Here is a 14,962-nt window from a genome sequence, read left to right as displayed (position 1 = left end):
ATAGCGAATTTCCTAAAATACCCTTGTGAGACGCGAGATTCGTATCTCGCAACCCTCCGCTAGGACTTCCTCATCAGCTTATCGCTAATTTTGTCCAACAGGGCCTAACTCAAAAAAGTGGTTTTGAAAACTTGAAAAATCAAGCAAAAGAAGCAAGTATGCGTGTTCTCCACTCTCCTCCATTAAAATCCAACAGCTGTTCAAAACGTGAAACCAGTACACATATCGAAATTCCAAACGACTTTGAATTTCCAAATTAAATCAAAATCAAATCAAACCTTTTTTTTTTTTCTCGTCAAACCCTAACCTAACTTCGATTTTTCCTCCTTCTTCATCATCAGATCAATTTCAAATCTTTCTAAATCAATTCAATTCCTCGATTTCTTCCCCTTTTTTCATTCAATTCAATTATTCGCAAAATTCCATTCTCAGCACAGTTTCCAAATCCCCTGAATCACCAATCGGCGTAAAATTCCATCAAAATTGACGGCAAATGCGAAGCAGATCTAGCAAATCCTCATCAAATTCAAGCTTAATCATCACAAATTCACTGGAAATCAACGGAATTTCATCTAGGTTTTCAATCAGTTTCTGACATATGATAAAACTACGAACTGCAAAATCGCCATTGTTATGGGAGCAGCAGAGAGGAAGAAGTGGTTATTCGCACTATTCTCCGCTTTGTTAGTCTCTCTCCTCCTCTTTCTCACTGCAATTTCTGGGCTCAACGCTTCATACGCTTTCACTTCTTGGAGTAACAAGCCAACCGCAATCCTCAACCGAGGGCCGCAATTCCCGCCATCATTCGCTTACTACATCTACGGCGGTGCCGGCGATAAGGAACAAATTCTACGACTATTGCTTGCTGTGTACCATCCCCGGAATTGGTATTTGTTGCATCTATCTGCGGATGCATCGGCGGAGGAGAGAGAATGGCTGGTTGCTGCTGTGAGGTCGGTGCCGGCGATTCAGGCTTTCGAGAATGTGGAGGTTATTGGGAAGCCTATATGGCTGACATACATGGGAGCTACTAATATCGCGGCGACGCTTCGAGCTGCTGCTGTGTTGTTGAAGCTGGATGATGGGTGGGATTGGTTCATTACTTTGAGTGCTTCGGATTATCCATTGCTTACTCAGGATGGTATGTGATTTATTGGTAATTATCTATTTATGGGAGTATTTGGTCATTTGATCAATATTGTTATTTCCTTTTGTGGGTTTATCTGAGGATATTGATTAGTGATGTCTTCATTGTCTTGCTGATGTTGCCCAATTTTGTTCTTGTTGGCTTGTTTGTGTACAATTAGTTTTATGTTTATGTGGAAAAAAAGAACAGTTTGTACCAAATTGTAAATGGGTGTACTCTTGAATAGTTGAATTAGTCTTTTTTTTGGCGACTTTTGGTTATTTGATTTTAATATGGGTTGGCTGATAATTATGGTTAGATTAGTTACGTTTCGGTTAGAGCTAGACCTCAAGTCACCTGGGTGTCAGTTGGAGAACGTTGTTTTTCCTGATTTGCTTTAAGGTTACTAAACTTGCTTAGGTAGGAAGATGTAGTGGTTCCAGGAGGTTTTAGTGAATGACATTCTAATTTAGAATCTAGAAATTTAAATCATTTAAAGTGGAGACTCACTTCGTGTCCATTTTATTTTTGGCTGATGAGATTTTATTAAACTGCTCTCAGCCACAAAATTTTTCAATAGTAAAAAATATTTTAACGGATGGAAAATTTGTGTGGATTCTTGTTGGGTTTGAATCATATGCAGCAATGATCAAGATTGTGTTTTTAACTGTAATGATTTTCAATAATTGTGGGTCATGGGCTAATAATGTCAGCTGTGTATGCTCTCTCAATGTTGTGCTTTACATGGAGTGAGTCTGGGCGCATAGCACCTATGGGCAAGTTATGTAAATAGGAGGGTAAGGAAGTAATTTCCGCTGATTCAATTTTTGCTTTTAGAAAAAGTTGGCTCTCTAATGGTACATTATAATGTACCATTATACATGTATAATGTACCACTAAAGTATAATTTGTCTGAATAGTATGTTTAGTGGACTATTACGAGTGTAGTGGTACTTTTTACCATCATATAATTTTCAACTTCTGGAAAAAGTTAACTCTTTAATGGTACATTATAATGTACCATTATGCATGTATAATGTACCACTAAAGTATAAGTTATCAGAACAGTACTTTTTAATTGCAAAATTGCCATCCTATATACGTTGAAATCAATAGGCGCTATGCGCCAAGACTTAACCCTTTACATGGTTGTAAATACAGAATTACTCATGACAAACTAGTATGATTGTAGGGAATCAGTTTTACAGGGAGTGTGAAGAATGTGTGGTCACTTGTTATTGCTTTTGACCTTCTAGTTGATTTACTGATTATTCCAAAGTGAATTCTTCTTATTTGCAATTGAATGTGAGGATGAACCTTGTGAACTTTTATTGACATTTAAAAGAATTATTATGTTCGAATTTTAGGAGGTTTAAGTTTGGTTTGGAGTAGCACTGAATATCTTCTGCTAGGACACCGTCCTTAAGACTTCCTTGTTGGTGGTAGCTGAGTATTGGATTCTCCCCTATTTCGGCTGATTATCTGTTTTCATTTTTTTTTGGAAAAAGTGAGTTCGGATGATGGTGGCTGCACAAGAAATAATTTTTCAGTAAAAAGGTTTGTTTATGAAACAATGCTCCAGGATCTTAGAAAATTGTAAGTAGTTATATTCAGATGAATGTGGTTTCATCCCGTATTATATTCCCAGTTATTTTCAATAATGTAGTTGTGTTCTGCTTCAACCAAGTGGGTTTGTGGGAAAGGAAATGTATTCCCCTTGATGTCTGTTTAAGATACTCGGGTATTGATCTGTTACCAGTCATACCACATCCTCTAAGATGAAAGCTTTGCTCCCCTAGGCTTATTGTCTGATCTGCAGCTCTTTGCTTTGGATGATTATTTATTTATTTATTTTTTTTTTTTTGAGATCTTATTTGGATTGAAGTTGTTAGTTGTGACAGATAGAAATTCCTCTTCCCTTTAGCTTTAAGACAATTCTCGTGGTATGAAAAGACACATAGATATTCAGAATTTGAATTCCTTCCCATAATTAGCAGATTGAGAATTTATGTTTGTGATTTGGAGAGCAACATCAATGCTGCTCCCTACTGGTCCATTTCTGTGTAATTGTCGAGGGAGAATCAAACAAAAAAGTTCACCTAGATTTCTAGTTTCCTTTGTCCTTCATATCTTAGGGAAAGCAGTCCTGTGCTTCTTAGATCAGAGAAGCAGGTGCTTTGTAAATTGTGGTGGTGGGGCCATGGGATTTGGTTGGAGAGATGAATTGTTGTGGCATTTATTGTTATTTGGCAGAGGGTAATACTTTTTTAATAGAGGGAATGAAGAGGTTTGAAATCCCTTTTGGGTTTTTTTTAATAGTATTTCCTTTTTCCCTTTAGGGCTTCTTGAGCCAAAAAGGCCATGGAGTGTATAGGATATTATAATTTTCAATATCCATGAAGCATTGCTAGTAGAAACTTTGTTTGAATGGTCCCTAATTGTTTTATTGCATTAAGTATATACTTATAACCCAGTTATGTTGAGTTGGCGTTGAACTGTGCCGAATTAGAGGGTTCAGTGGCATTATAAGCTTGTGTTTGGAGTGTTAAGCTTCTCGTCTTCTCGATAATGTTCTAACCAAATTATATTGCAAGTATTTTGTGGATTAATTTCTTTAATGGCTATCACTTTGCCTGAATTTGGAATAAACCAATTTTTATGGAGTTATGGGCAAAGTAATAAGGAAACATGCTGCTGTGCAGCAACATGCCGATTTATGTGCTTTCATCCTGAAGTACTGTGTTAATGGATAAGCAACAATAGGGCTGAATCTGATGCTTACTTGCAGAATTAGTGGTCATATAATGTCTTTTATGTTTATACTGGTTTATTGTGTCAGACTGCATTTAGATTTTTCCTTGAAATTTGGTGTGGGGAGTAAGGTGGGGGAGTGGAGTGGATGAATAATGATCAAAAGAACCTGAAAGCAATCAAGGGAAAACTTGGATAAATTTGTTTATTCTCTGAAGCGTGTGTCATAATTTACTTGTCTTCCCCCCTTTACTTTAATGACACATTAAGTGAATAGTTAATAAAGTTTAGATCATGCAAAGTAAAAATTATTTAAATATGCTCAGGGTCAAGATTGAGGGCCTTGAGGCTGCAAAATAGTTTTGTTTAACTCACAACTTTTGTTGGTGCATTGTGCCGTGGATCTTTTTGACGGTATGTTATGATTTAGTCACTGTCTCAGCGAAGTTGATCTGCCTATGGCATAATCATCTAAATTTGAAGTGAAGAAAATTCAATGCCATAGATTACACTTGATCATTTTACTATCAGTATGTGTTAGTGGTCATGCTCTATAGATATGCTAGCTATGCTTTCTGCTGATTGCCTTCTGATCATGTGCTTGGATGACGAGTACTTTGAGCTAAGCTACTGCTGTTTATATCTATGCTGAAAAAATGCTGGTATTGTTAATCATGGTGTAGCTATCATTCATTCTCATTATTGATGCTGATAAAAGTCTCTGTTTGTGTATTTATTTCAGACTTGGCTCATGTATTCTCATCAACTAGGAGAGACCTCAATTTCATTGACCACACCAGTGAGCTCGGCTGGAAAGAGTAGGCAAACCCTTTTCATAAACTTAAGTCATCATTGTGGTAAATAGATCTTATTGTATTCATGCAACTTTTTTCAAACATTCCTTTGCAGACAGCAAAGAATTCAACCTATCATTGTGGACCCTTCAATATATTTAGCTAGAAGAAGTCAGATATTTACTGCAACACAAAAGCGGCCTACACCTGCTGCTTTCAAAGTTTTCACAGGCAACTCTTTTTACTATCCTCCATCACTATTAAATTTATAAGCCCACTTGTTATGTTGATTATATTCATTTGCCTTTTTGCAGGTTCTCCCTGGGTTATGTTGAGTCGATCCTTTTTGGAGTTTTGTCTCTTTGGTTGGGATAATCTTCCTCGCACCATCTTGATGTATTTTAACAATGCGGTGCTACCTGAAGAAGGCTATTTTCATTCGGTCATATGCAATTCGCCAGAGTTTAGAAACACAACTGTTAACAATGATTTGAGATACATGATATGGGACAGTCCTCCAAAAATGGCGCCCCACTTTTTGAATGTATCTGATTTTGGTCAGATGATTCAAAGTGGAGCTGCTTTTGCACGCCGATTCCAAAAGGATGATCCAGTGTTGACGATGATTGACGAGAATATACTTCATCGGAGACATAACAGAGTTGCTCCAGGGTCATGGTGTTCTGGTCGAGATAGTTGGTTTACTGATGCTTGTGCGCAGTGGGGTGATATCAACTCTTTGAAGCCTGGGCTCCAAGCAAAAAGGTTTGCAGATTCTATGACAAATTATATAGATGACCTTAACTCACAGTCTACACAATGCAAATGAAAATGAAAGCAACTGATAATTTTCCTTTGGGACATGGAGGCTCTGTATTTTTACTTATATCAAAGCATGAGAGACCACAGGTGCACATTAGTCAGCTTACCGAGGGGGTTTAGATTCAAATATGGATGGGACTTTGTACTAATTCCGTATACAAATTGTTCATAGTTTGGTGGAAGTTGGGGAAGAATGGCCGATCCCTTATAGGGACTTTTGAGCCTGCATTGTGGCTTAGAGGGGCCAGCATTGATTGTAGAGTAATCTGGTCTCTAAAATAACTAGGAAGTCACTATATTATGCGGCAGTATACATACTGATGATCCTTTTGTATCTTTTTTGTATGATATCGTTGTTGAAATAGGCTTATGGTCGACTTTTCTCGATGGCCGTGTATCAGATTTTTACTATCCCTATGTTTAATTAATTAATTCTTCTGATACAACACTGCATAATGCTTCATTTTGACATAAGATATTTTCCATTTGTAATTTAGTATTTGATTCATTGGTTGATTCTATTCTTTGCTAATTTCGCCTTTTGTGATTTTATTGGACTATAAAAGATTTAAAGCCAGTGACGTTGCAATTTGGGCATAGTCTCTGCTTTCTTCCACTGTTTGATGTTTATGCTTACTAACATGTATCATTGTACCAGGTTTGGCGCCATCAGAAATTTGGAATTGACAGTTTTTTATGAATTCCGAACAGTTTTGTGCAGGTCCCAAAGTAAATATTTGTGATGCTTCACTTGCATAGCCATGTTCCCATGTATATGAAACCAACTTTGATCCACTATGTTGGAGAGAAATAGGTGGCCCTTGAAACAATCAAATTTAAGGCTTCCCTGCTTAACATACCTTTGAATCCAGTACGAGTAAACGAAATTTCATGAAAGTTTATATCATGGCAACTTTGTAATAAAATAGCATTGAAGTCCGTGCTCAAGCAATAAATACTACCTCCGCTGCATATTATGTGCAACGATTAAACATTTTTTCTTTTTAATTGTTTTACACACAAAAGTTCTGACATTATGCCAACTTGCACGATAAAACAAATTGATGGAGCCTACTAACGTAAGCTTGGATTCGTGAGACCGTGAGTGCTTAACCCACCATACACGCTTCTTCTTCCTCCATTTTCTTACCTCCATTAGCAGAAATTAAAAACCTTTAGTGGAGAGATAGAAAAGCTCGAACAAGCTTCAGTGGAGAAGGAAGATAAACATTTCCCTTAAGGATTAACCATGCCCTAATTTCTCTAATTTTGGAAAGGTGATAGAGGTTGAAGAAGATATGAGACAGCGAGATACCAGGTAATGTCAAGCAAATCCAAGCGGTGGTTGGCTGGTTGTGAGATGCCGAGATCTGGTGGTATGGTTTGCAGTTGCTGCGAATTGAAGAAGAACCAATTGAGGAAGAAGAAACATGTCGTTGACGGCAATGTAACAACAGATATTCGTTCATTTGCTTTGGACATTATCACCCTTACTTTTATACCCCAAATGACGAATTTGTCCAGATATAAATAGCCCAAGTTTCTATCCGATATTAACCTGGGCCGGCTCAAAGTTTTACAATATGTGGATTTAGAATTTGAAAACTCGTGAAATCACTAATAATAACTTCACTAAAGTTTACAAGTTGGATACACTATGAGCTATGGAGTAATTATCCTTCATATAAGGTGTGTTCTCTTCGCTTATTAGAATTGAACTTATTTGAATTTATGTGAACTAAACTTATCTAAACTAAATTAAATTTATCTGAACATATCAAACTTGTTAGACCTTATTGAACTTGTTAGACCTTATTGAATAACTTATTAAACTTGTTAGACCTTACTTGGTAGGCTTTAATTAAATTCATAGCGTTCTGTATGTTCACCTGATTTTCACTTATCTGAATTTATCTGATCTATTATTAGCCCTTATTAGATCTTATTTTAGTTATAAATTGAACTTGGATAGCCTTTATTACCCTTTATCAAAACGTATCTGAACTTATCTGAACTTATAAATCCTGATTTGAACTTATCTAAACTTATTTTTCCTGAAATAAGTGAAAATAAGGTGAACAAAACAAAGCTTTATTGTAACTTATCTTAACTGATATGAACTTATTACCTTGAAACTTTTATAAGGTGAAGAGAACAAGCGCATAATCCAAAAGAGTCTATATGGACGTTTATTATCTCCGAAACACCCTTTTTTAGGAGTAATATATAATAGAGAGTATTAATGTTAAACAAAAGTTGCAGTGAAGGTACTCAAGTTTCAAAAGTTGCAGGTAGAGTACTAATCACACTATGAACCTACAAAAACAGGTTAACAAAAAAAAAAAAGGAAAATTATTTTTCTGACATTTATGCAGAGGGTTCTGACATTTATGCAGAGGGTACTGCTGTTTGCAATTGTTCAAGATTTTGAGTTGTTAAAATATAGCCGTTACAACTCCAAAAAAATTTCCTTCCATATATATTGATCTCCATATAGCCATCTGCTACACCTTGCAGCTGTTTTTTTTTTTTTTTTTTTTTTTTTTTTTTTTTTTTTTTTTAAAAAAAAAATCAGAAGAAGCAATTACAAAAATTACAGGAAAATCAAGTTAAATATTTTTTACAAGAGTTCACAACATGTCAAGGCTAAGAAACTCTGGGAGTAGATGTCACTGTGGGTTGTTGGTGTCTAAGAGTAGGACATGGACAAAAGATAACCATGGCAGAAGGTTTCTTGCTTGCCCTGACTATGATGCAGAAACTGATAGGAGGGGCTGCAAATTTTTTAAGTGGGTGAACATGGAAGACCCCAATGCATGGCAGACTAAGGTGATATTGGGGCTTATGCAAGAGAAGCAAGAACTCAAGAATGAAGTTATGTCTATGAGGAAGGAATTGAAGCAAGCAAACAAATATGCTAGGAAGATTGAAAGTGATTATGTTATGCTTAATTAATTTGGGCATTAATTGTGACTTATGGAAGGTTGTTATTGTGCTTCTTGTGCTAGGAATTTTGTATGCAATGAAGAATTGATCAAATGTAGCCTGAAATAAGTAATAAATTGTACCTTGTGCATCTACTTCTTGATGTTTCTCTCTTCTTTGCTAAATTCTGAATAATTGCTGCAATTAGTGTATGATTTTATCTACTTATAAGTCTGAGGGTTTCCTGTCTTCCTCAGCTTTCCAGAAGCTGTTGTCTCTCTTGCCTGATATCTCCTCTTTGTCTTTGGTCTCCCTTGCACCTTTTTCAATTTTGGTGGGATGACAAAGGCATCAGATTGTGGCCATTCTTGGGGACCATTCAAAGGCTCAATAAGGAAAGCATATGCTTTCATGTACTTGTCCTTGGTGGAAAACTCACTGACATAGCCCTCAGGCTGGTCTGATTCATTCCAAATAGCAACCACAACATGATTGCAGGGAATGCCACTCAGTTGCCAAGCATTGCAACTGTAAGTTTTGGTCTGCAAGTCTACAACAAATTTTTCCTATGTGGCATTCTTCCTGACCCCATAAAAGAATCCTCCATCCCATAAAGCATTCCACCCCCTTGCCCAAATCTTCACCTTCTCCAATTTTTGTTGAATCCTTGGTAGAGCATTACATTCTTCCCACCAATTTCATCTTTTTTTTTTGTGGAGTCTCTCCATTAACCCTCCCTTATATCCTCAAGCATTGTAATTAAGGGCTTATGCCTTGAACTCAGAATGTATGCATTGAAGACCTCACTCATGTTGTTATCTACACTATCACAACATGACATTGGAGTGTACAAAGCCCTACACCACTTCTTGTAGTTCCTTTTCATCAAATCTTTAGCTGCATCATCAGATATGACCCCCATGATTTCAATGTTATTCAGAAACTCATTCTCATTGTTACTTTTAGCTATTGTCCAAAATTGCTTTCTGAATTTAAGTCCCCCTTCAAAGACCCCTCTAAATTGCAGTACACATGCCTAGCACACACCTTCAGATACTGCTGCTAACAACCCCTTTTGCTGGTCAGCTCATAAATGTGTAACCAGCCCCTGTTGCTGTCTCCAAATCATCAGCAAGTAGAGACATGAACCATGTCCAATTGTCTGTACTCTCAACTTCAACCACAGCCCAAGCCAAAGGAAACATTTGGTTGTTTCCATGTCTCCCTACAGCAACAAGCAATTGGCCCTTAAAAGGTCCTTTCAGGAAGCACCCATCAAGGGAGATAGAGGGCCTACAACCAGCTTTGAACCCTTTCTTTAGTGCTTCAAAGCACAAATAAAGTCTCTCAAACACATTAGCACTCATCTGCAACTTCACAGTGTTTCCCCTGTTACTCCTCAAAATTTCAGCAGCATACCTATGAAGCAAAGAGTATTATTCTTCATACTCCCCAACAATCAAAGCTTGACCCTTCTTCCTTGTCTTGTAAGCCATGAACCTGCTCACCCTTATTCCATTTTCAAGCCAAATGGACTCCCTAATGTCTTGCAACTTCATGTATGGGTTTACTTTTAACCAATTTGCACAATTCCTAGCAATCCATGTTGAGGTCACCAATGTCACCTTTGCTTGGGCTCTTCTTTTTGGGATTTGACAACAAAATTTCTTTTGTATTTCTCTCAAGAAGCCCATATTTTCCAAGGGCAACCTTTGGCATGATGCCTACACTTTGCACCCACTCTGTTAGGGTCATTTCTATAGATTTTAATGTTCCTGCCACTACCTACACAGTAATCAGTCAAAGCTTCCCTGAACATCACATCATTGTCAAATTGTTGGCCTAAATAAAAATCAGATGTGCTAGTCTCACTTCCCATATGAACTCTTGTATTTTTACCTTGCACAGGTGCTACAAGGTACCCCATATCATCTTCATCATCATCTTTACTAGGACTATCTTCATCACTACCACCTTCCCAAACTTCCTCAAACATGTTCATTGCTTTCCCCTCAGATTTTGCTACCCTTTGCAGCATACCTAGCTCCTCCTCAAAGTCCAATTCATTCTTCTTTTCTTGGGTAAGTTTGTCCCTAGCACTAACAAACTCCACATCATCTTCATCTGTCCTCTCACTGTCATAATCAAATTGAATATCTCTACTTCTCCTAGGTTCAAAACAACCAGCACCAAAACCATTCAACAAGGACATGAAAGACCCTACAGCAGGCCCTTGACAAGATCCTTGCCCACCACTGCCTACATTAAAGTTTGTTGGCATGCCCAACTCATGTTCACAGTACACATGAATCACTCTGCATTCAAGCAACAAAGACAGAAAAGGATCAAAGGTCCTACTGTCAAAAGCTAAAAACCTCATCCCATCTTGCGTTGTTTTCCTAAAATCTAAGAAGTGAAGCTTAACAATGTAGTGTATCCTAAAGAGTCTATCAATTGCTTGACATATGAGCTATCAATTGTGTCAGGGATATTATCAAAAATATTGACCCTACCACCCCTATAGTACATATCTTCTCCTTGCACCCAAATTCCACCATGATGTACAACTAAACACGGCCTTAGATCATCCATATTGTCTGCCAATGTGTAAAATTTTTACTTATTAAGGGCAGGATGAATATGTGATTTCATTGAATTCAAAACAAGCACTGTTATAATAAGGATACCATTTCATTCATGAAAAAACAAGAGCATAATAAGAACAATAAAGTAGAAGAGATATGCAAAATAAGTGGCTTCATTTATATATATATATATATATATATATATATATATTGTTCCATTACATAAATGGTTGTAAAAGCCAAGCCAACTTAGTACTACTAAGCAATGTCATGGTAGTGACAAATCCCAAAAGATTGTAAATGATTTGTCACCTAAACAAAAACCTACTATACCATGACAATGCACTTCTACAACTCACATCTTAAACTAAAATAAACAGCATAAAAAGCTTAAAACTAGCAGCTCCTAACACCAAAAACCAACAAGCTGCACATAGCCCTCCCCCAACCTAACAAGAACAGCCTACTGCTCCTCCTTGAAGAGTAGTAGGAAGCCATCAAAGTAGACTGTTGTAAGGAGGGTGTTCCCATCGTAAGGGATCCTTCTCCTTAGATGCCTATGACCCTTTAAAATCCTAGGACTATACACTCGTTAGTGTGTATTAGGATTTGAATTCCTGACTGTTTGGGAGACCTTGAATTAGAAATGATAATCTCATCACGCTTTTTTGTAAGAAACAAGTAGGAGTCACCAATGAGTTTTAGGAAAACTCATAAACCTCGTTCATGCCTTTCTCCCAAGTAGAGTTCAAGGGATAATTAGCACGAATCGTAAGTTTACCCATGCCCAAATTGGTTTACATAAACCAGTTTTGAGTTCGGGAGCGAGGGTATTGTGGTACCCATTTTTTGACTAATTAAAATTAGAAGTCAAAATCCCACGCAAGTCGATAATTTGACTAAAAAAAATAAAAATTAGAGTCGCCACTCTATTTTTGCCCGAATAGAGACGGTCTTTTTGTTTATGATCGTTTTCAAATAGAAAACGACATTGACTCCATTAGATGAGGCACTATATAAGTATGGTCTTAGGAAAATCAAAAATCTAGGTACGGGGTATAAGTTAGGAAGATCGAACGTTTGGAACTCGTCTCTTCCTCTGTTCTAACGAACAGGCTCTTACTAATACGTTGTTAATTGGTTATGATTATTCACATACTTTTCCTTAAACTAATGCATAAAAACATGAAAATTTCCACATTGTCAATCACACTCAATTGTAAAAAAAAAAGTGAATTAAACCTTACAATATATGGTGGGTTTGAGCATTAAAGTTGCACTACGTACCGTTCATTGTGGGATTTGAATCCACTCCCGGATCAAAACCCTACGTAGTTCTTACTAACGACCATTTATACATGGTCGAAATTTCATACGAGGTTTCAAGAAAGTTTATACTACCTCCGCTTTGAGTTACTCGCAACACTTTCCAAAAATGGATGCTTCACATTACTCGCAACAAAATTTTTTTCTTTCCTATTTTAGTAAGTTTTACCCTACAAATTGACATATTTACCCTTACTTTATTTTTTAAAACCAACTTATTACTACTAATCTGTTTTATTTACAATTAACCTTAGATTAATTTATTTAACCATTCCCACCATATTTACCCAATTTATTTAAAACTTTACAAATTCCCAACTACTTCCTTCAATGAATCAGCATTCAATTGAAGTTGGGTGTGGTTGAACGAATTGAATTCTGGAATTGAATGTTCCAGAAATCAAACCCAACCCTAGTTCTTCATATACCCATCTCTCTCTATCTTTCTCTCTCTCTCCCAACGCTCTGTCTCTCTCTCTAATTCTACTCTGTTTTATCCTTTCTCTCTCCTCAATTCTTCGTATTCTTCTCTGTCTGTCTCTTTTTCTCTGTAAAAATGGCTTCCTCTGATGAAGAGAACCCAGATCTGATGGGCTACGAGTCCCTTTCTGCTGCTACTAAAAGATCCAACCCTCGTCCTTCTTTTGCTACCACCTACATCCCCCGTCGGGGATCTGGTGTGATGAAACCCCTCCGTCGCGCTTCTGTTATTGCTCGACGAAAAATCAGGGGTGCTAAATTGGCCGAGTTTTCAAGCGATGAGGAGGAGAAAGTAAAGCTTGCTTCTGGATCTAAAAGGCCCGCTCCAACTACCACCGTTGTTGATCTGGACCCTGTACCTATCTCCGTGGTTCTTCCTGTAGAAAAACCTACCGGAGATGCTGTCTCCGTCGCCGTTGTACCTGCTGCTGGGGTTCTAGACACCGGATCTGAGACTGGGGAGTCTGAACCCGTTGAATTAACTGCTGAGGAGGTTCTCCGCCCACCTGAGTCCCACCCCATGCTGGCTGTGGTGGAAGATGCCCCTACTTCTGGTGCTAAGCGCATACGGTCTGGGCTACCTGCTGGTTTGGAGCCTGATGATGTCTACTCGGCTTATCACCAGATCTACTATCCCCAGTTCTCCAACCCCCATAACTAAATGGGCAGCGTAATCTCTTAAACCCTAAAGTTTAATTTTTTTTTGGCAATTAATTTAATTGTTTTAGTTAATTGCATCAACTTGTGGGTGATAATTGGTTATGTATGTTGTTTGAGTCCTTTTTTGTGATATGATAGTTGGTTGGACTTCAATTGTTATACTCCTATTTTACTTGGTTGTAATGAAATATTTGGTTTGGATTGTTGATTACTTTGGCTGTGTTGGTTAATTTGGAATGTTGGCTGTGTTGGTTAATTCGGATTGTTGGCTGTGTTGGTTAATTTGGATATTTGGCTTTGTTGGTTAATTTGGATTGTTGGCTGTGTTGGTTAATTTGGATATTTGGCTTTGTTGGTTAATTTGGATTGTTGGCTGTGTTGGTTAATTTGGATTGTTGGCTGTGTTGGTTAACTTGGATTGTTGGCTGTGTTGGTTAACTTGGATTGTTGGCTGTGTTGGTTAATCAACTTGTTGGCTGTGTTGGTTAATTTGGATTGTTGGCTGTGTTGGATCATTAGAGTAGTGTCTCTGTTGGTTATTCACTTACTTGCCTGTGTTGGCTTTGTTGGTTGAATCTGTACTTGGCTGTGCTATAGTTGTTGATGCCTGATTTGTATATGTATGTGTATTGGCATATGAGTCCCCCTCTAGGCCCCTTAGATGCAATGAGTCCCAAATTGTGTATTGCATCAGTGACACTTAGTTCTCCAAATGATGAAGGGACTCAACTGATAGCTCATTGTTCAGTGTGGAGGCTCTAGTGACTTTTTTTGAGGTTGCTGTTGAGGTGCCCACTGTCAAGATTGCTTTGAGTGAAAAACACCCTATCTGATGGAATTCTTTTGCATTTTCATTCAATCAAAAACATGTGAAGCTTACAAAAGTTAGGACAATAATCCTTTGAGCCCTAATACATGACTGCCTAAAAATGAGGACTATGTATTTACCAAAATACACATAACCAATACTTAAACAAAAAAACAAAAAAAATTTAGTTTAGGCTTCCCTGGTTATGTGTGGCAGTCTATGAGTCTCAAAAGCATATTAAGTGTCCCTTGCTTACTTAGTCTGCATCTACCTCCATGTTGGCATCTTGCTGTTGGTTGCTTGTTGATGGCACTTCTATTGTGTTCAAATACTGCACCACTGTCTTTAGAACCTCTCTGTCTACTTGTAGCAAGTCTGGTAATTGGCCTAGACTGTCCAAATGTCTCTTTTTCATGTGTGGTGGAACAAAGTTGTTGTTGCCCTTCCTTTCTAGTATTTCAAGCATGACAGACTGAAGGGTAATCCATGTATACTTGTTAACTGTTGGATCAAATGCCTCCCAAGCTTCTTTCACCTTTTCTAGTAATTCATCTAGATTTTTAGGGAAAGACTGATACTGAATGGATTGTATTACCCTAAACAGACCTAAATCCAACACATTTAAGTCTGGACTTTGTGCTGGTTGGTAAACAAACTCAATGTTGAACCCATTTGCATGACATGC

General features: G+C 37.5%; 1 protein-coding gene across 1 annotated transcript; it reads left to right on the top strand.

The window, feature by feature from the left end:
- Positions 1-223: 223 nt before the first annotated feature.
- On the top strand, positions 224-5,989 carry LOC145589011 (beta-glucuronosyltransferase GlcAT14A-like). The gene is made up of 4 exons (XM_081645611.1): positions 224-1,141; positions 4,620-4,695; positions 4,787-4,902; positions 4,986-5,989. Exons 1-4 carry the CDS (start codon positions 634-636, stop codon positions 5,498-5,500), a joined length of 1,215 nt encoding a protein of 404 aa, XP_081501737.1. The 5' UTR covers positions 224-633; the 3' UTR covers positions 5,501-5,989.
- The last annotated feature ends 8,973 nt before the right edge of the window (positions 5,990-14,962 follow it).

Source organism: Chenopodium album, chromosome 1 (genome assembly GCF_948465745.1).
Source record: "Chenopodium album chromosome 1, dcCheAlbu1.1, whole genome shotgun sequence".
In the NCBI taxonomy this organism is placed as follows: Eukaryota; Viridiplantae; Streptophyta; class Magnoliopsida; order Caryophyllales; family Amaranthaceae; genus Chenopodium; species Chenopodium album.
Note: the sequence above shows the minus strand (reverse complement) of the source record. Positions and strands in the feature narration are given on the sequence as shown.

Coding starts and splice junctions, on each gene's coding strand:
- LOC145589011 (XM_081645611.1), top strand. CDS start 634: ATGGGAGCAGCAGAGAGGAAGAAGTGGTTATTCGCACTATTCTCCGCT. Junction 1,142..4,619: donor TCCATTGCTTACTCAGGATG/GTATGTGATTTA, acceptor TATTTATTTCAG/ACTTGGCTCATGTATTCTCA. Junction 4,903..4,985: donor TGCTTTCAAAGTTTTCACAG/GCAACTCTTTTT, acceptor GCCTTTTTGCAG/GTTCTCCCTGGGTTATGTTG.